The sequence below is a fragment of the Callospermophilus lateralis genome, chromosome 2 (assembly GCF_048772815.1).
Source record: "Callospermophilus lateralis isolate mCalLat2 chromosome 2, mCalLat2.hap1, whole genome shotgun sequence".
NCBI classification, from domain to species: Eukaryota; Metazoa; Chordata; class Mammalia; order Rodentia; family Sciuridae; genus Callospermophilus; species Callospermophilus lateralis.
In genome coordinates, this window is record NC_135306.1 from 31,571,303 (window position 1) to 31,593,240 (window position 21,938).

At 36.8% G+C, this 21,938-nt stretch overlaps 2 protein-coding genes across 3 annotated transcripts in view; one reads left to right on the top strand and one right to left on the bottom strand.

Annotated features, from left to right (window-relative positions):
- The window catches only part of Erp44 (endoplasmic reticulum protein 44), an 80,084-nt gene extending 71,717 nt beyond the window's left edge, over positions 1 to 8,367 (top strand). For both annotated transcript variants that reach the window (XM_076845763.1, XM_076845762.1), the window contains 2 exons: positions 5,814 to 5,916; positions 8,145 to 8,367. In XM_076845763.1, coding sequence (XP_076701878.1) covers positions 5,814 to 5,916; positions 8,145 to 8,246 — 205 coding nt within the window. In that variant the 3' untranslated portion in view covers positions 8,247 to 8,367. The remainder of the gene's footprint in view (positions 1 to 5,813; positions 5,917 to 8,144) is intronic.
- Positions 8,368 to 19,580: 11,213 nt separating this feature from the next.
- The window catches only part of Stx17 (syntaxin 17), a 51,449-nt gene continuing 49,091 nt past the window's right edge, over positions 19,581 to 21,938 (bottom strand). The window contains exons 7-8 of the mRNA XM_076845764.2: positions 20,625 to 20,711; positions 19,581 to 19,900 (exon numbers count right to left, since the gene is read on the bottom strand). Of these exons, the coding sequence (XP_076701879.2) occupies positions 19,661 to 19,900; positions 20,625 to 20,711 (327 nt within the window). The 3' untranslated portion in view covers positions 19,581 to 19,660. The remainder of the gene's footprint in view (positions 19,901 to 20,624; positions 20,712 to 21,938) is intronic.

Genomic DNA, 21,938 nt, shown 5'->3' on the forward strand with positions numbered 1-21,938 from the left:
AGTTCCAAAAGAAGGGAAAAAATCCTACCTACTAAATCTGATAAAATATGTGCAGTTATCTGTATGCTAGAAACTACAGAATACTTATGAAAGAAATCCAAAACCAAAATGAATGATGTGATATATTGTGTTTATGGATCAAAAGACTCAGTGCAGTTGTCTTTTGTCCCTGAATTGACCTATATAGACCTAATATGAGCCTAGTCAAAATTTCAGCTAGATTCTTTGTAGATTTAGAAAAGCTAATTATAAAATTTATATGGAAAGGTAACACTACAAAAGCCAAAACAGTTTTGAAAAAGAAACAAAGTTGGTGGATTTTGATTCTAAGACATGATAAATACTAAAGTAATTAAGACAGTGTAATATGGATGAAAGAATAGGTACATTGTATGGGACAGAATAATCTAGAAATAGAAACATAATTTGGTAATTTTTTTTTTTTAATGGTTCAAAGGCAATTCAGAGGAGAAAGGACAGTCTTTTAACAAAGGATGCTGCACCAGTTGAACATCTTCATACCAAAGAAGAATTTTCTTTCAGGAATAATCAACTTAAAATTGATCATAGACACGAGTATAAAAGACTAAGCTAGAAAACTCTTAGGATTAAACATAGGAGAACTGTCATGACTTGACATTAAGCAGAGTTCCTAGAGTATCAAAAACACTATTCATAAAAGAAAAATTGATAAATTGGATTTTCATTAAATTAAAAACTTTCATTTTTAATTTATGTATAATGAAAGATCGTTCGAATATAAAGAAGATATACAGATAGCAAATAAACATAAAAAGCTCAGCACCATTAGTCATTAGAGCCATCCAAGTTAGAACTGCAGTGAGATGCTGTTGTATTTCTTTAGAATGCCTTGATTGAAATAGTAATAATGCTAAGTGTTCATTAGGATGCAGACCCACTGGAATTCTCAGACCTTGCTGGTGAGATTGCAAATGATATAGTCACTCTAGAAAAATGTTTGGCAGTTTCTTTAACAAGTTAAACATATACTTACCATTTGACCCAGTATTTATTTTAGAGGAATAAAATTCACACACAAAAATGTATGCACATCTGTTTGTAGTAGCATTGTTCATGATCACCTGAAGTGGGTAAATGAACAAACAATTATTTTATATCAATGAAATACTATTCAGCAATAGAATGAATGAATACTTTATATAAAGTAGTGTGCTAAGGGAAGAAAGCCCTTCTTATGATTATATGTTATATGATTGCATGTATATAACATTGTAGGAACAGAAGACATATTAGTAATTGCTAAGAGTTAGGGGAAAAGGGAAGGTCTAACTTTACAAAGGATGGAATTGTTCTTATCAGGTTTGTGGAGGTGGTAACAAAATGCTAGGTATATGTTAAAGCTTATAGAACTTAGATTGAAAAAAAGTACATTATCTACTGTATAATTTTTTAAACAATAAAAATAGCTTGTACCTTCTATGCATGTATCAAAGCCTAGTCATACATTTAACAGTTGTGTGTTTCACTGTGTTCTGCCTCATCTAAAAATAAAGAGTTGTAAATAATGGAAAAGTGGAGGATGGAAGTGAACACTTAGGTGTCCTGGTTAGGAAAATTGTGCCCTAAAGTGCAAAAATATAATTTTGCTGACTATGTTAAAGATCTTTTAGCAGATTACCACTTTGTTTTCTTGACCATTTATTGTTGACTCACTGATTATTTCTTCTTAATAATGATGGATAATTTCTGGCCAGGTGCTAGGTAAGAGCCCTTTTGCAATCCCTTTTTCTGTACATCAGTTCAGATTCATTGGACTCCCTTGTTGTTGCCTCTTGCTCACAATTCTTTAATCTGTTGACAAGAGGAGAAAAATCAAGTTAGGGAAAATCTGTCTTGCATGTTTTCTACAGATTTGTCACATTTAAGATTTAATCATTCATGAATTATTTCTCAACTAGCAAATACAATTTATACTGTATTAGTTGTGATAGTCTTTGGCCCTTATGAAACCAAACTAGTAGGACCTCCATCTTAAACATTGTAGAACATTTGCGTTTCTATAGATATTATTTCAGCACTTTACTGTGGGTGACAGTAGATGATGTCAGATTAAATTTAAATTGATCTTCTCTCAATGTTTATCTCTGGTGCATGTGCAATTACTTCAACACCAGAAAACCTTTCAAAGGCAGCCTGTCAATACAGCTACCTGACAGTCATTTGTATTTGTAAACTGTGCATTTGGCACCTGCTGGTCTCCGTTGCATTGGAGCTAGTGGGGAGCCAAAATGGCTGTACAATGAAGTTATTGGTTGGTACATCTCAGTGGGAGTTATTGAAGGGGAGAAACAGCACTTCCAGGACCTCAAGAGAGGATAAAAAGAAAATGAAACTGGTAATGTCAACACAAGCCAGCTATTCTTTGCTACCAAAAAATGATTTAAAGAGTCAGTTCTACCCAAGGAATGATAGTATGTGTGGACCTACATTTTAATTCTTGTGAGAGATGTGAAAAGCAGTGTTTCTGCTTAAGTATATAACGAATTTTTAAAAGTATCAAGATCTCAGTAGAAGGTAGATAATTCATATAAGCAGAAATATAAATTGAAACAAACAATGGAAAGAAAATACTTAGTTTTTTGAAGACATAGAAATTAAAATGCAGGTACCTTTTACTTAACCAAATTACCAAAAAAAAAAAAAAAAAAAAATTAGTTAAAAAAAAAAATAAACAACCATGCTGGCAGAACTTCAGAGGACAAATACTTCAGCAAATAGCAGAAATTAACTTATGTTTTTTAGGTATGATTTGCCCACACTTTGTCAAAAGTTCTTATTCTTTAACACAGCAATCCTAGTTTATCAGCTGTAACTCAAATAATTACAAAGAAGAAAGCCTCATATAAGTCTGCTTAATTAATTATGGTCTGTTCTGCCACAGTGCAGGTCTCTGTGCTGTAAATTTGCTTATACATGATTGGTGATTAAGGGAATAATGGCCATAGTGGAGTTGTATTGGTTCATCTATCATTTTCCTCAGAATGTTTTGAAATCATGAGATTAAACTTTTTTCACAGTTAAAGACTTTTAGGGATTGATAAAGACCTCCAAAATAAAACAAAATAACTGAAAATCGTGCAGAAGTGCCTTTCTAGTGGAAAAAAAGTTGGCTAATGGCTCTGAGAAGTACTTTGCCTTTTTTTTTTTTTTTAAGTTGTCAATGGGCTTTTATTTTATTTATTTATTGTGGTGCTGAGGGTGGAATTCAGGGCCTCACACATGCCAGGCAAGTGCTCTGCCACTGAGCCACAACCCCAGCCCCAGTGTTTTGCTTTTAAACTGTCCAGTGAGGCTACATGTGTGGTTGAAGCAGTTGTGAAGACATTTCTGTCCATATTTAGGAAAAAATGTGACAATACTACACTTGGTTCATATTAATTTTATGAAACTGATTCTTACTGGCAGTGAATGCCTTCAAGGACCTGCATTTCTAAAGAGGACTCATTAGCTCCAGGATAAGGTTACAAAGGGCACTTGGTTCAAGTGATGGTGAAGGTTGAGTGATGCCAGTATTTTTGTCGTGGGCTGTTTGTACTCTGGTTGCAAGACTGCGTGCTTTTAAGTGGTTAGCTCCTAACATTAGTTTTTCCTTGAGCCCTGTTATTTTTAATATGATTTTGCAGGACCTAGGTTTTTAAGTTATTTGTGTATATATTTTTTCTTTTTGTATTCTAATTTGTTATATATGACAGCAGAATGCATTACAATTCATATTACACATATAGAGCATAATTTTTCATATCTCTGGCTGTGTACAAAGTATATTCACACCATTCATGTCTTTATACATGTACTTAGGATAATGAGATCCATCTCCTTCCATCATCTTTTTTACCCCATGCCCCCTCTCTGATCATCCCACCCCTTTGCTCTATCTAGAGTTCCTCTGATTCTCCCATGCTCCCCCTCCCAACCCCACTATGAGTCAACTTCCTTATATCAGAGAAAACATTTGGCATTTGGTTTTTTGGAATTGGCTGACTTCACTTAGCATTATATTCTCCAACTCCATTCATTTATCTGCAAATGTCATGATTTTATTCTCTTTTATTGCTGAGTAATATTCCGTTGTGTGTATATATACCACATTTTCTTTATCCATTCATGTACTGAAGATCCAGAATAGCCAAAGCAATCCTTAGCAAGAAGAGTGAAGCAGGTGGTATTACCACACCCACCTTAAACTATACTACAGAGCAGTAGTAACAAAAACAGCATGATATTGGCACCAAAATAGGCTGGTAGACCAATAGTACAGAATAGAGGTCATAGAGACTAACCCACATAATAACAATTATATTAGACAAAGGTGCCAAAAACATTCATGAAGAAAATATAGCTTCTTCAACAAATGGTACTGGGAAAATTGGAAATCCATATGCAACAAAATGAAATTAAACTCCTATCTCACCATGCACAAAACTCAACTCAAGGACCTAGGAATTAATGCAGAGACACTGCGCGTATTAAAATAAAAAGTATGCCCAAATCTCCATCATGTTGGATTAGGCCCCAGCTTCCTTAATAATACTCCTATAGGACAAGAATTAAAACCAAGAATCAATAAATGGGATAGACTCAAACTAAAAAGCTTCTTCTCAGCAAAAGAAACAATCTGTGAGGTGAATAGAGAGCCTACATCTTGGGAGCAAATTTTTACCACTCACACATCAGGTAGAACACTAATCTCTAGGGTATATAAAGAACTCAAAAAGCTAAACACCAAAAAACCAAATAGCCCAATTAATAAATGGGCCAAGGAACTGAACAGACACCTCTCAGAAGATAATACACAATCAACAAATATATGAAAAAATGTTCTACATCTCTAGCAATTAGAGAAATGCAAATCAAAACCACTCTACGATTTCATCTTACTCCAGTCCAGAATGGCAGCTATTAAGAACACAAACAATAATAACTGTTGGCGAGGATGTGGGGAAAAAGGCACACTCGTACATTGCTGGTGGGACTGCAAATTGGTATAGCCAATCTGGAAAGCAGTATGGAGTATGTAAGATGGGAATGGAACCACCATTTGACCCAGCTATCCCACTCATCGGTCTATACCCAAAAGACTTAAAAATAGCATATTACAGGGACAAAGCCACATCAACATTTATATATTAGCAGCACAATTCACAGTTGCTGAACTGTGGAACCAACCTATAAGCCCTTCAGTAGATGAATGGATAAAGAAAATGTGTTTATATATGTATGTATATATAAAATTAAGAAAACTATATAAATGTCTAGTCATAAATAGTGTGGTTAAGTAAGTTTGGGTATAGCATTTTGACAGCTTACAATGTGTCTGTTAAAATGATAGGCCTAAAGCTGGGCACAGTGGCTCATGCTTGTAATTCTAGCAGCTAGGGAGCCTGAGAAGGAAGATCACAAGTTCAAAGCAGCCTCAGCAATCTAGCAAGACCCTGTCTCAAAAGAAAAAAGAAACAAAGGCTGGTGATGTTGTTCAGTGGTTAAGTACCCCTGAGTTTAATCCCTGGTACCCCCCCCAAAAAAAATTAAGCATAGAAAAATATCTATGAAACAAGTACAAGAATTAGAATATAAAACTGAGTATTTAGATGCCATGTTTACAACCATATTGACATATACCTGTCCTGTAATAGTATGGTGGGATTGATGGGATTGTTGGTAAAAAAATTTTTTAAGTTTTTTTTTTTTTTTTTTAAATATTGTGAGATTGGTAAAATAGAGGTAAGGGTGTTTTGCCAGTTTAAGGTATTTTTATTTTATTTTGGTTATAGAATTCCTGGAAAACTCAAGCAATTTGTGTTTGATTTACATTCTGGAAAACTGCACAGAGAATTCCATCATGGACCTGACCCAACTGACACAGCCCCAGGAGAGGTAGGACTCTTGTTTGTTTCCCAATGAGAACTCTTTCAGAGAGGATCTGAAGTTCCTGAGTTGGCTTGAGTTTCAACTCCTGAATTCTGTGCAAAGAAATTCTGAATATACCATAGAAAATATACAAATTGTGCTACTTTCAAATTACTTTTAAAAATCTTAGGGCTTCAGGGCTGCGGTTATAACTCAGTGGTAGAGTGCTTGCCTAGCGTGTGTGAGGCACTGGGTTCAATCCTCAGCACCACATAAAAATAAACAAATAAAGATATTTTTTAACTCATTAAAAATATGGCTTCAGAAATTGGAATATTACCATAGTTTCTTGATCATCTCAACTAAGGTGGTTTGATTATGACCTCTGCAGAAAACTGCAAAAGGGTTAAAAACAGTTGGCTTCAGATAAAAGTAGGAACTAGGAGCAGATAAATCACTGAAGTCAGCGGATTCTAGTGATTATTCAAGCCTTCTTGTGTCTAGAAGATTGAACTTACTATAAAGAAAGCAATAATTTTTGCTATTCTTAACCAAATGATTTTAAGAGTACAGTATTGATAATGCTCAAGAATACAGTATTGATAATGCTCAAAACTTGTGGTTTAATGTAGCTTTCCTATTTGAGATTTAGAATGCTTCATGACTGTTTATAAAAATGTTTGCTTTTATTTGCATATACAAATTCTTAGTTAAAATATGTTTAGTCAGGTGTGGTAGCATACACTTGGAAACCTAGTGACTTTGGAGGCTGAGAAAGAAGGATCACAAGTTTAAAGCCAGCCTTAACAACTTAGCAAGGTCCTGTCTCAAAATATAAAGGGCTGGGGATGTGGCTCAGTGGTTAAGCATCCTTAGGTTCAATTCACAGTATCCCCAAAAATAAAGAAAAGAAAAAGAAAAATATATATTTAAATACACACACACACACACACACACACACACACAACCTGAGAATTTTACTCTTTCTACTTTGTAACTTCTCTTACAAGTTATTTATTTCTTTGTCCCTGCTTTACTAAACAGCACTAAATTTGCATTTTGATATGTTCTGGTTTATAGAATGTCTAATACCATGAAACTAAGAGGGGAAAATGCCATGTACCAAAATCCCTTCTATTTTATATGTCTACGACTTAAATCCACTATTTTGCCCAAAGAACCTCCATTTGTGAAAAATGAACTTCACCTTATTTAAGAGACAGATTAGGTTCAGAGTTAAGTTCTCTTTGGGAATCTGATGACACGTTTTTTCCTTGAAAAATGAGATTAGACTTTTCTTTGATAATTAGAAGGAGACAAACTTGTTACTGGCAGTATAACTCAAAGGTGATTCTTTTTCTCAGAAAAGACCTGCTTAGCATTCTATCAGATTAGGAAAGATGTGGTTTACCATTATTGTAGTGTCCTACCATGTGTTTCTGCTTCTCCGTTAGACAATGAACTCCTGTATTTTGTTTATTCATCTTTGTATACTAATACCCGGAGGGGCACTGAAAACTGTAAATGTTTGTTTTATAGTAACATAACTTAAACTTAATTAATCTAAACATGTATCTCAGCAAAAATTTTAAATGTACTAGGGAAGTAGAATATCAGGAAGTCAAATGATAAGTTTGTAGATACCTTGCTTTTTGTTTCAGTGACAATGTGCTAATATGTATAGTGTGTAATATATGCACTATGTGCCCATGTTCATTATAGGGGATATTAAAGTGGTGACATTTAGGCCTGCTTTTGAGGGGCTCACAATGAGGAGATAAGGGTCAGACTACACTGCCTTTTCTTTATAATTCTTGCAAGTCACTGTTCCAGTTTCACCATATATTTTGGTTTTCTACTGGTATACAAATTCTACAGAAATTAATTTCTTTCAGTATTGTATATTTTTCACTCCCTATTTAAACCAAGCTTTGAATAATTTCTGGCATCTGAGTAACTGATAAATTTAAAGATCTGCAGAGTAGATGCCTTCCATTCTCTTAGCAGTCCTTTGTAAGAGGGATAGGTTGGGCCAACCTCAGGTTGTGCATCCTATAGAGAGAATCTGAGTAAGGGCATTTACATGAGGAAATCAAGGCTTCACACTTAACTCTTGTCTTTGGCACACTTGCTATCTTTTATTGATTAACAAGGAAAGAATTATAAGGCAACCACCATTCATCTAATACTCCTATTTAAATATTTCAACTCCATAAAGTATAATGATAAAAAATGTCTTGTTTTTTCTCTTGTAGCAAGTCCAGGATATAGCAAGCAGTCCACCTGAGAGCTCCTTCCAGAAGCTAGCACCCAGCGAATATAGGTATACTTTATTGAGGGATCGAGATGAGCTTTAAAAACTTGAAAGACAATTTGCAAGCCTTTCAACAGCAACATCAACTTACGTGGTGGAAATAGTAAACCTATATTTTCATAATTCTATGTGTATTTTTATTTTGAATAAACTGAAAGAAGTTTTGGGTTTTTAATTTTTTTCCCCTCCCCCTGACTCAAAATACATTGTCATTTAATATAGCCTCTTTTTAAAAATCTGCTAGGGTTAAAAAAATAAATAAAAACCAGAGGCCTCTCTTCGCTTTAATTCTGTCCTGTACAATTTTTATAAATCAAGTGAACGGTAACATTGCCAGATACATACCATTAACTTGCACTATAGGTTCGGGAGGAATTAGGGATGTTTCCTATTTAAATATGTGCTTTTCTTTCTTTTCCTTTCATATGATCAATTCTGTTGGTATTTTCATTATCAAATTTCTGAAAGCTAAAGGGGTATATATTCTGGATACTTGGGAGGGGAATAAATTAAAATTTTCACACTGTGTACTGTGTTTTACTGATTGGTTGGATGTTGCTTATGAAAATTCCATAGTGGTATTTTTTTTTAAATTTTTAATGTGTAACTTAAACATACTATGAAGAGGAGGAGAGCCATAAGCCAGAACATTTGGCAGAAATTGTCCTTCTGAATTAAGAAAAAGAAAATGAAAGTATTATTAAATTTCTGTGTCTTTGTCTGAGAAAGCAGCATATGGATGTCATTTAAAACTTTGAATGAATTATACCTGAATCTGGGAAGGGAAGATACTATGGAGCAGGTTATAATTTTAAGCCTCCTTCTGTCTTGTAGAGTCTTATTATAGTTGTATAGAAAAGACAATAAGAACATGTACATTTAATTTTTTCCCATTGTAAATTTGTTGGAGGATCCTCCCCCCTCTCTATACCCTGATTTCCCAGGCCTGCAGTGTACAGTTAGATGGTCCCTGTGCCAGGCCTCAATACTGCCAGGGAGAAAAACTAGAGGGAGAGGACCCTTGGTGTCATTCAGGAATCCCATGGCCAGAGGACAGACAGGTCCAAAATTGGCTTTCCTCTGGGCCTGGGTTGGTGCTATAGGCTAAGGGTCATTTTCTACTTGGGGTATGAATCAATCCCAGTTTGGGGAAAGATTATTTTTAAGCTTAAAAGGTTGACATGTGCCATTATATGTAGTATGTAATATATGTAACATCTTTCAATCCTTTGAAAATAAAATGAATATTTATAATGGATATTTAATAATTGTTATTTTTAAAATCAGTCTAGAACTCTTAGTTATGCATGATTTATTCTTAATTTCCATAGTTTTGTTCACAATAATCAATGTAAATGAAGTGATAAGTGGCATGTTTAGAATATTTTATTAGGAAAGTAGGACAGAGCTTTCTAGAGTTTGGGCCTTAGCTCCTTCCTCTTCATTGTTTTTAATTAATAACTTGAGTGAAGTCAGAATTGCAGTGTTCAAGTCAGGATAGGCCAGATCTGAGAAGGTCAGGATGAAAATTCTCAGGTACAACAACAAGCTAACATACAAGACCAAAAGCCAGCACATGCAGTTAAGTTGATTAAGTTGTAATCCTGTAGTTAGGTCTGAAAAAATAATAAAAGATAGCACTCAAGTATTGGATTGCAGAGAGATGGCTTTAGAGTATTTATTATGAAAAAGCCTCAAGGAGCACATGTTCAGCGTGATCTAGGGTAATAGTTATTAAGAAAGTGATTGGATATGAAGATGCATTCTTTAGCTTCATACCTGTTGGACTTGGGCTCTAGCCCTGCCACTGTCATTGTCTTCTCTAGACTGAAGCCATTGATGACAAGAATACTGAATTTTATGTATCTTTAGTGCCTAGCATTTCTGGATACTTAGCATTCATCATCAAATGCTTATTAAATGAATGAGAAGCAAAGTGACCTTGGGTAATTTTTGTATCCCTGAGAATGCCCAGCATTCATCAGAACTTGATGCCCAGTTTTATAAAAGCTATTAACATGTTCAAGAGCATTCCATGAAAGGATAGCTTAGGATTTTAAATTTTGAAACATAAATGTGAAGGCTGTTTTGCTTGGAGAAGACTTGGGTCCAGGAACAGTGTAAATTTGAAGGGCCAGCATGTCCAGATTCCAGGAATCAAACTAGGATCTGAAGAAGTTATGGGAGGCATAAATAAATGTATATTCAAGGTCAGTTTTTTGGTACTATAATATGTGAGGAGGATACAAAGATGGATAAGGCATAATTGTGCTCCTTACAGTCGTGTCATTCAGATGGATGTGTAAATAACATCTGTAACAGGTGTAAAGGTAGAAGAAATAGGGGTTAACCTGGCTGGCATAAAGGAGCACAGAGTTCCCAAGATTTTATTGAGATAACTTTCAGGAGATAGGGATCTAGACAGATGGAATAATGTGAGCAAAGGTATGAAACAGTCAAGTGCATTAGAGAACACAAGAAGTTCTTATAGAAGGGCTAAGTGCAGTAGAGGTAGGAAGGAAATGAAGAAGATGGGAGAAGGAAATGGAGCTGATCACAGAAGGCCTTGTATGGCAAATAAGGGGTTTGTACTGTGTGTGTATTGTAGTAGAGATCTGTTAGCAGGTCTTAGGGGAGTATGTTCATATTTAGGGTTGAGAAAGAGTATTGTATAATTCAGACTTCCCTCTGAATCAGAGAATGTTACAGTAGAAGATTCCTAGTTGACTTGTGTCCAGGCTGTGGGGGTGAGGGTGCAAGACCAGACTGAATAGCACAGTTGGGTAGCAAACCAGAAGCTTGTCTTTCTGCTTCTGCCAGCTTCCTTTTCCAGTTTTTTAAAAAATTGTACCAGTCATGAGAGGGGACCAGCAAAATATGAAACTTTTCTTTAGATGACATTCTAAAAAAAAGTTTCTTAAGTTAAATGAACTTAGAGAGGAAGATAAGAGAATAGGCATCAAAAATACAGAGAGCTCTCTGATGAAGTCAGGTTGTCAAAAATCGTGTGCAGAAGAAGGGGAACTGGCATGATAAAAGCTACAAAGAGGAGCATGAAATATAAAACAGTGTTTGAAAGGGTAAAGCTCAGAATAAGCTTAATTTTATAGAAAATGCTAAAGTTGCCAAGAAGGCTTTTTTTTTTTTTTTAAACCTGAGTCAAGGCAAAGAGAAGAATGGATAAAGTAGCGTAATGGATCGACAATCAGGAAAAGCAGAATAACTCAATTTTTTATTTTTTCTTTGACAAAGAGTGAGTCTGGTTGGGCAAAAATAAAGTGACATAAAATTGCAAAAATTGGAAGTAGAAAAAGAAAAAAAACCTTGCCACCTTAAATGATTTCAAGGCTGCTAGACCCTTCTATATCCCAGAGAGCTACCAGAAGTTGCAAATGCTTTCTGTTAGCAATTATTGGGAATTTTTGAGAAACCATGGAGAATACAAGGTGACAGAAGATGGGAAATGGGCAAATAGTGTTCCAGTTTCCAAAATAGTTATAGTTAATGGCTTTAGCTATTTTTCTAAAATAAAAACTCATGAATCAAACTGTAATGTTAATAGTCTGTATTTTGAGGAAAAATTTAAATAGGTGTAACCAATTTTTAAACCCCATATTTAAAGGCCCTGCAGACAGTAAGTTGTTTCAGGACTTAAGTTGTTTAAATGCTGACTATAATTGACTTATGTGTTCATTAAAACAGGTTGGATAGGACCTCTGCTTAGCAATTGTTTTTAGCTGTGTTTGAATTTTTGTATGTATTCCAAGTAATAAAACTATATTTATAAAATATTTCTATATTTGAGACTTTTTACTAATTCACTATGTCATAAATATCATATTGTGAACATTTTACTCAGAATATAGGTGACCAAAGTCACCAGCTTTTTCAGGTTTAAAGTTATTTCAGGTCATTTGGTTGTACTTGATTCAGAATAGAAAACTATGTGAATACATGTGCTGATGACTCAAACCCAGCCCAGCATCAAAGTTCCCTCACATTGGGGAAAGGTTGCCCTGCCCTTAGACAATGGGGTTTGGACTCTTAAAGAAAAGTCAGTTTACAAATGACTGTAAAATACTCTCCTTCAATCTTGCCTATCAAATTCATCCTTCAGGGTTAGGGCAATTGTCACTCACTGTGATCTCACAGCCCTTTATGTGGTTTAGAAGTTGGAAGTAACCATATCCCTTTTCTTTATCACATGTGAATGCAAGTTATTACAGAAAACAGAAACCCAGTCTTTGTACGTCCAGTAACTTGGTATATTGAAAGTGCTCAGGAAATCTCTGATGAGAAAGAAAAATAACAAGTGAAGGAACAACTAAGGGACAAGAAATTACTACAATAATGGAATGGACTCTGCTAACTAATCTGCAAACCTCAATTACCTGACAATTTTGTCAGTTGTCTCAAATGTGTTTGGGTGAATCCTGTCACCTTCAATCTTACATCCTAAACTGACTTTGGGATCCTCAGAGTTTTGTCTAGAATAAAATATCGCACAGTTCACCAACTAAGGATACATAATTGTTAAGATGATGTGCAAGTGCCCTCTTGGGCGATAGAGTTCTGTAGAAGTGCTAGGAAATTTCTCACGAACTGCACATTCTAAAGTAGACCTGACCGCTTGTTTAGTTCCTCAGCTTCATGGAAGGACAAAATACAGTGAGTTGACAAAAATGGCATGTGTTCTTTATAAAACCCATTCAGTAAGCATTGATTACTGTTGCCAGGCTAAAGAGTCAACTGTTAACAAGAGACTGCCTCTACCATCATGGAGCTGGAAGCCGAGTGAAGGAGCATTGATGAGGAACAAGGGATTGTGATAGAAGGTTATAATGCTGTGATGTGAGTTAGCTATAAGGAACATGGAGGTGTGTACAGCCTTGAGAATCAGGAGCCTTCCTAGAGGAAGTGGTTTCTTGACTAGGAACAGAAAGCCCTATTTCCTACCTGCAGCAGGCTCCTCTCCTCCAGGAGAACAGTATTAGGAGAGCTATTGCTATCCTGTTTGACGGTAGTAATATATGCTAGGTATTGCTAACTTGTCCTTTCTTCAAACTCAACACTTAGATAAAAGGTCACGTACTTGCCTATCTGATGTGTCCTGTGTATTTTACATGTCAGAATAACCCTGACAAAGGAAGCCGTATGCCCACAATCTTGGTGCATTGTGTAAACTTGCCCAGATAGGATTTATCCTTCAATCTTGGTAGGCTGGTGCCTTGCTCTAACCACTGTCCAGGAAGGAGAGTAAAACATGGCATCCCCTGGCTATGCACACAGTGAGGAAAGTAGAAGAGGGCATCAGTTCTGACTTCATAATGAGCATGGCTTTCTGATGTAAAACTTAACAGTACATTTCAGAAATTTTGTAGAATTCAAAGGGAAATTCCCTGGTCTATAGCTTCTAGATTCCAACTTTATCCCTTCAATTTTAGACATTTTCCAAAGCTAGTTCTAGTACATTCCTATCATATCTGGTACATATCTGTTTTCTGGTTCTTCAAAATAACCACATGCAGAAGTTACAACTGAGTTTGGAATGTTTTAATTTTCAACCTAGAAATGTAAATTTCTTTAAAACAGAGATAACAAATGCTTTTATTTTTCCTTTTTTTTGGTAACTCCACACTTAACTGTCATTGCCCTTATAACTAGAGTGACCATGCAATTTTTTCATCCAGACCAGGACATATGACAGTGAAAGAGAAGTGGGGAGATTGGTAACACCTTCACTAGGACAGCAGACAAACTGGATTTGCATAATTAGTATCCTGTGCCTAACTAGATGTTATATATTTTTATGTTTGGATATCAATGCTAATGAAGTTGAAAAAGATTTACCTGCTACCAGACATCTGTCATTATACCCCCTTTGCAATAACTTACTCTTTAAAAAATCATTTAAAAATTGAGAGTATTTTTCTCAAGTCTCCATTCATTTTAGGTGTCTCCCTAACACTTGTATTTGGGTGGGTAATAACTGGGGACTGAACCCAGGATGCTATACCACTGAGCTACATCCTCAGGCCTTTCTATTTTAAGACATGGTCTTGCTAAGTTGCCCAGGCTGACCTCAAACTTTTTATCCCTAGTCTTTTTCCCTCTGATCAGCTTCATCACCGAGCTACATTTAATTCATCTTTTCTCATGTTGTTTGAAGTTGTATTCATGCAGTTCCACAAGCCTTCCCTTTTGTTTCCAAGCGGTTAGTCCCTCCACCGTTTGTGGCCTTGAATCACTTTGTCCATTCCTCTTTTAGGGTACTTTGCTGGTATTTACCTGCTTTAGGTAGCAAGTAAATGGCTGATAAGGATCAATTCTGTAGGTCGGATATCTTTGTACATATGGCCCGGGCATTCAACACACAACAGGAATTAAATTCAAAGTTTGTAGTGAATTTTATTGCAACTTTCTCTTATTCAGGCACCACTCAGCAACATAATAAATGACCAATTAATTCAGTAAGAATTAAAAAGAGTTTGCAGAAATTCTCACCATTGGGCCTTTCTTGTGCTGGCCTTGCCAACACCAAAGGTTTAACAATAAAATGGAAAACATCTTTGGGGGGTTTAACTAATGAAATCCAAGTAAATGTCTTAGTTATTAATCTTAGGAAAATCTCCAATACTTGGAAAGTGTATGAAAAACATTTGCCATTGAATGTCTTTCTCTAATAAGTTTTTCTTGAGAGCTGTCCATTCAGGTTGGAGTAGTTATGCTGCTGAAGAAGAATTCTCAGGCTTCTGCTGGCAGATGCACAGGTGACAAGAATGACATTGTTGTTGAGAGTGAAGAAATTGAGTGTAATTTCCTCCAGGGGAAAGAAGGTGTCTTTCCTTTTTGCCTGGTCTGCAATGTTGAGTGGAGCTGAAAGGCCACAGGTCTCAATAGGTAGCCTGATTGTGTTAACAAAAACAGTTTAATTACTAAGGATTCCCCCCCACCCCCGCAGGCTATACCATAGTTGCACTCCTAGCTCTTGTGCAAATTATCTTCATGATTTGGGGCGAGTCATTTGCCTTTGACACCTTTTATGTTTTTATTTCAATTTATATATTCTGTCAATATTGCACCAATATATTTTTTTCTCACAGTAAATTAATTTGAGGGCAGCAATATAGATACTGTGTGCACCCTTTACCGCTACTTGTCTACTATACCCAAGAAGCTTATCTATGCAAGGGTGTCAAATTAATGAATATAAATGAGAACCACCTTCTAGAAACAAAGTGTTTTAAAAAAAAAAAACAACCTGTTTTATGTTAATCTAGGACAGAGGGTAAGTGCCCCTTTTAGTAGGCCTCCGACTACTTAAGAACAGCATCTATATCGTTCATAAGCATCCGAGAGCCACAACCACCTTTTATTTTACTTTGATGAGAAAATATCCCAGATCACAGGAGAACCTTTATCCCAGGCTTCTCGTGCATCCTCTGGAAAAGTCCTCATGGAACAGTGAAGGTGGCTGGGACCCTGAGAAACACCTTTCATTTTTACAGTTAACACAAAGCATGGTTTGGTGTCTCTGCTTTCACAGGAGGAAAACAGTGTGTGCTATGTATATTTATCATTGATTTCCTCAACCTTTGGTCAACAATTTTACAAGCATTGTGTGCAAACAACCTATAGCACTTATGGGCACAGGCAGCCCACAGGGAGGTTTCTGGACTCCTAGTATTCTCCCTGTTAGCACCCAATTTCAGTATAACCTCAAAGTCCTTGCACCAGCCCCTCTGGCCAGTTGTAGGCAGCACCAGCACACCCGCATTCTGGGCATCCTTAGGTAACGAGAATATACAGAAGCCAAGCCAGTGGAAGAAAAGCAAAATGAGAAAGGAAGAGAGGAGAGCCACAAGGACCACAATGGCCTACAACTAATAAAAATGAAGATGGTTTTTCTTATGTGGTATGCAAAATCCTTTTGGAGGCAATTCCAAAAGAAAAGTTTTAAAATGGCCTAAGTAATAACAGCATCGCTTCAGTAGTGTGTGGCTTTCCAAGGGCATCTCTTTAAAAGAAAATAATCATTTGATTTCTATGAGTTATGACATATTTGTTTTAAATATTTATTGTAAAACTAAAAAGCACTTTGAACAATGATTATACCTATGAATATAAGGTAATTTGTAGGTTATATGAATGAGATGGAAACATTCTTAATTTTATAGTCTGAGGACCAAATTCAGTCATGGGTACCTCTGCAACAGCCACCATTAAAGATTTGAGGCTTCTGGACACTTGATGAGGATCAGAAGATTAAGGATAACAAAGGTGCCAATAAATGGCACAGGCAATTCCAAGCTTGCTTTACAGAATATATGGGCGTCTGGGTGAGGCAGAACAGGTGACCCATTTCAGTTTTACTTAGAGAGGTAGCATAGGTTGGCAGGTATCAAACAGTTTTTGTATCTCACCAGCCACATTTACATCCTGGCTTTATTTACCCTTTGTATCTGAATAACCCTCTCCAAAGTATTTAATTTCTCTAAGGCTCAGTTGCCCTCCCTGTAAAATGCCTAGTGAGTATGCCTGGCAAAGAGTTTTCAATTTCTCTGAAAGGGTGTTAGCGTCAAATCAAGGGTCACAATCCAATTGTATATTATGAAACAAGTTTAGTGGGTTGCAACTGGCATATTTTAAAAACAACATCAAAATGCCTTGCACATTAACAGCACATGTTTCATTATGTCTCTGCTGAGTTTTGGTATAAATGCATTTTTTACTTTGGGTTACAGCCAAAAAGTTTCAATCTCTGCTCTACAGAGAAATGTTCAGGTTATGTCAAAAAAGCCTTTAAAAGTGCTGTCTTTATTCAAATGAGCCCCCCAAAATGTTCAGATCTTAATCAAAGCATTCCTAACTTGTGCAATAAATGTAAGACTTGAATCATAGAGAAGATAAATTTTATCTGACACTATACAGCATTAAATTCAAATTTAAGATTGGTTTCTGTGTCATACTGACTTATTTATACATATAAGCACTTTATAGGTATATCATTTATAGTTGATTAATTTCTATAAAAAGTTGGCTATTATGTTCTATTATGGGGGGAAATGAGATAAAATTTCTAAATAATTTTAATAAGGCTTTTTAAAAAATGACTAACCTGACAAATCATGAAGACTGTTAGAGTAATATTCCAATCCTGACCACAGCAATAAAAGTGAGACACTTATGTGAATACAATGGAGTACCACACTGGCTCAGTAAAAATGAGAAATTCCAGAACAAAATGTGAGCTACAAACACAGGCCTCCTTTCTCCTTTAGGTCCTTTCGAGTTCCTAGTGCTGCCCCTAAGATGGCATGCAGGAAACATGGGCAATCTGAGGTTGACAGAGTAGAGTACTATGCAGTGATGAAGAAGGGTGGGATACTGGAAATTACAGAATCAAATGACACAGCTGAATCTTGACATAACTACATTTATCATTTTAGCTGACTACCTGGACTGGTCCTATCAGCAACTGAGTTTAAGAATCCTATTTTAATGCTGGTTGTGGTGGTGCATGCCTGTAATCCCAGCTCCTGGGAAAGCCGAGGCAGAAGATTAAAAGTTTGAGGCCAGCCCCAGCAATTAGTGAGATCCTGTCTCAAAAATAAAAAATAAAAAGGTGGGCATGTGATTCAGTGGTTTAGCTCCCCTGGGTTCAATCCTCAGTACCAAAAAAAAAAAAAAAAAAAAAAAGGGTTGTTTTAAATATTTGGGTGAGCATTGATCCTGTTCAGGTTTGAACAGTTGGTGTTAAAGGGATGGGCCAGAGAATAGAAAAGAGTTGGAGTTCAAAACGACCTTATAGGTATCCAATATCTGATACTGGATCATTCTTTCTTGGTATTATTTGAAAGATACAGGTAAACAGATAACATTTGATGCTTCGTTAGTGATAATCATAAATGGTGCTTTGTCCCACTGGAATTTATTGCTGAGATTCAAAGAGTATGTAAGAAAAAGCTCTCTCACAGAGGTGAAAGGTAACATCAGTAAGTTATTAAAGGAAAACTCAGCAAGAAAGAAGCTAAGTGATGACCACTCAGCCCCCTGATGAACTTTGACTCCTAGAAAGACACTGCCGACACCTTTTGGGGTACAGGTGCCCATTCTGTCCTCAGAAAAGAGTAAAGGGCAAGGCAGAAGGCAGCTCCTTCCTATTTCAACTGAGTTGACAGTACAGAGTGACTCTGTCTAGAATTTTACATTCTTTTCTAGATTTAAAACCTCCTTGCCGTTTGAGACAGAAGTGGGGGTTCTGTCTGTGTTGGCATTAGCACCATGAGTCCTTTGCTGGGTCTGAGCGTTGGCACTGGGCTCTGTCATCTTCTAGAATGTGGGCAAAGGTAAGCCTGAGTGCCACTTTTTGGAGGAAACAGCAGCTGTGGAAAATGAAGGAATGCACAGGTGAAAGCAGAGCTGGGAAGAGGAGTGTGCTCTGAGGTAGAAAGCTGGCTCAGTCCTCCAGTGGCCACCTCAAGAAAGGGTGGCTCAGAGCCCTCTGTGTGGCGGCTACATCAGCTCCTCAGAATGAGATGCTGCCCCACGATAGGCCCTTGCTCTTTTACCCTCTGCTCATTTTCAGACCAAACATTAACGATGTTCAAAATACTTGGAGATTTTTTTTCTTTTTTTTTAAACTTAAGAAATTATAGGACAGGGTGGTGAAAAATGGGAAATGATAAAAAAGATTCTGAGAAAAACCTTCGCTATACATGGGTAGAATTCACCCCATAAACCAAGGACTTTTCCAAAATTATGAAGAATTGACAGCAAAGGGCACTAGATCTCTTTGAGATGTGAGGGGAGGATGACAGAGTGAGCATGGTGGCTGGCTGGTAAGTCTCCTACCACTTGAGACTCAAGGCAGAATCTAGAAAAGAAGCCAGGGTCACAGAGTAAGATATCTTAAAGAGAACTTAGTATAAGAAAACAAGAAGGAGTGGCCTATTAATTTCCTTCACCAGAAAAATATATTTGGATCAAACTGCAACTGGGTTCACTGAATGGGCTCCGTTATGTAGCTCACCTGTGCTCCTTGTGAGGCCCTGACTTCCCTGTCTGATAAACAGGCTCCTGAACTCCCATTCTTTTCCTAGATACCAGGCCTAAATAATCCACAAGTACACTTAGCCTTAAGGTCTGCAGTTCATTTCTATACATCTTAAGTTCTTGTCAGCGTTACAGATTCAGTTTTCACATTTTTAGGCAAAAAATTTGCACCTCGGCCATCTTTAAACTTGACCTGACATTACCCACTCTGAGCCAGGCTCCTTGATCTCTAACATCAACAACACCCAGCAAACAAAATACAACCACTTAATACGGTTCAATTCCACTTGGGCATCTAGAGCCACTGTCTTGATACATGATGTTCCAAAGCTGTGTGTCCAACAGCAGCAAGGTGCTTGTTAGGATAGATACGTTGGCACCAATAATACTGAAATTGAGTTTTTAGCTGCATTTTTTGTCACTTTGGCTGGGAAGATCTGGACAGCTGGAAGTGAGCTTCTCCATCATTTTCTGTTTTCTTCTTTGTATCAATTTTCCACCTGTGAAGCCCAACACCCCACCACCAAGTGCAGCTGCAATTCCTGCCACTTTGAAGCCTGCAAGGAGGCCAATCGGACCCCCCACCACTCCTCCGATGAGTGCACCTGCCACGGGCAGAGCTGCCAGCTTGTATTTTGCAGCCTGTAAAAAAAATAAATAAATAAATAAAAATTCAATTTAGAAATTGAGTTGAGAATATCTGCCTGTGGTGATGTGCATTTTCCTCTCATTACTCCTGGCAATGCCTCTTTAACTCTTGGTACATAATTAACCTTAGATTGTAGTGTTGGGGGAGAAAAAAAGTATTCCACAGGTACTACAATTGCTCCAGATCTCAGGACTTGGAGAAATGGGCTACAAATCAATTTTACTTGTAAAACAATCAATCCACTAACTAGTTGGCTTATTTAAATAGTTTCCACAGCCACAGATTCCATAACCAATTTTTTTAATGCTGCACAGAGATTATTCTATATTATGAACCTGGGTATTCAAATCCACATCTTATGGAAAATAGATGATCCCAATCCATGCATGTGGTCACGTCCTTACACTTTTGATTCTTGCTCCTGCCTCCTCCTCTCCCTGGACCTCTGCAGACATTCATTCCCTCATGATACCAAATGCCTTACACTCGGCCTACTGTTTATTCTCTTTGAAAAAAGAAATTTTCTTTCCTAATAGAACGAATCTTCGAGTAGAATATTACAACCATTGATTTCTTGCACTACCTATGTGTCATTTCTTCCTTATTTCCTTAATTGCTGGTTCCCTCAACACTGAAGAGAGCAGATCAATTGGGTTAATACTAGAGATTCCTGGGAGCCAGAGTACCATTGATTTGTCAGCAGGAGCAGAATCTTACCTTCCCCAAGTTTTTGGTTCCCTCTTCAACATTCACAGCAGCACTGTTGACATGGTCTGCAATGCTGTCAATCTTCTCCTGCTGAGACTAGATGCAAAGGAATTATGAGTGAGCGCTCCTGCTGGGGAGCGGTGGGACGCCAACACACACTATTTTAATTCCTGTAATCAGGGCCCCGGGTACTGCAGCCTTGCAGTCTTAATAGCGGTTCATTAATAGCATCTGATAAACCATGTCGAAAGCACAAATTCACTTTCATGAAAAAAAGAGGGGGACTTAATTATTGGGTAATAAAAGGGTGGCACCTTCATAGCAAAAAGCATCTCACACTGAAATTCATTCAAACATACAAACATATTATTGTTCAAATGAATCCACTTTCCAGGAGGGAAAAAAAAAAAACCAAATAAGCATTTATATGTTATGTTGGGTTTGATGGGAGAAAAACAAAATCAAACAAGAAAACTCCTCCCTAATCTATCTTCTTTGAAGATTCTGTTTAAAACAGGCAAATTTAGAAATAAAATGCCCTTGATCCAATAAATATAAAAAGTGTTAAGTTTTAGGAATAAGGCTATGATATGGTTTGATCTACAATGACATCTTTCCACTTGGGCTATTCAGGAGGGAGCAGTGAATGAACCTATCGTCCTGGGTTTCACACCTGTAGACAAACTTCAAACATTAAAAAATCATGATGAGTTAAACTATTTCAGGTTGAATATATTAATAAAATATATTAATTAGCAACACCTGTGCTGACACAACAGCAACTGTGGCTGTGGCCCTGGGGCAGGAATGCTGAGGTAATGGAGAGTATTTTCCTCTCTGAAGTGTGAAACCCCACAACAGTGCTTTTGACAAGAGGTCACTGGGCCTCTGCTCTAACACCTCCAGGGATAAGAACAGATCCCTCGCAGGAACACATGCTTATTTTAAAATCAACTTATTCAAATTTACATAGAATGATGTGTACTCATTTTATCGGTGCAGTATGATGAACTCTGACAAATGATAAACCCCTATAACCACCCATGTAACTAACCACCATCACAATTAGCATGGAGATTATTTTTGTAATTTGCAGGAAAAAAAGAGAGAGAGAGAATCCCTCTTTATTCCAGATAAATGCCTTCTACAATGAGCATAAAATAATTCAGCCTGAATCCTGAAGTATTTGATTGCCCTTATATAACTGACCTGCTCACTTATACTGAGGGAGACATAAATAACACTCTCCTAATTCCACTCAACACTTCACTTGTGAACAAACAACACGGCTAATTTTTCCCATCCTAATTTCTCCTATTAGCA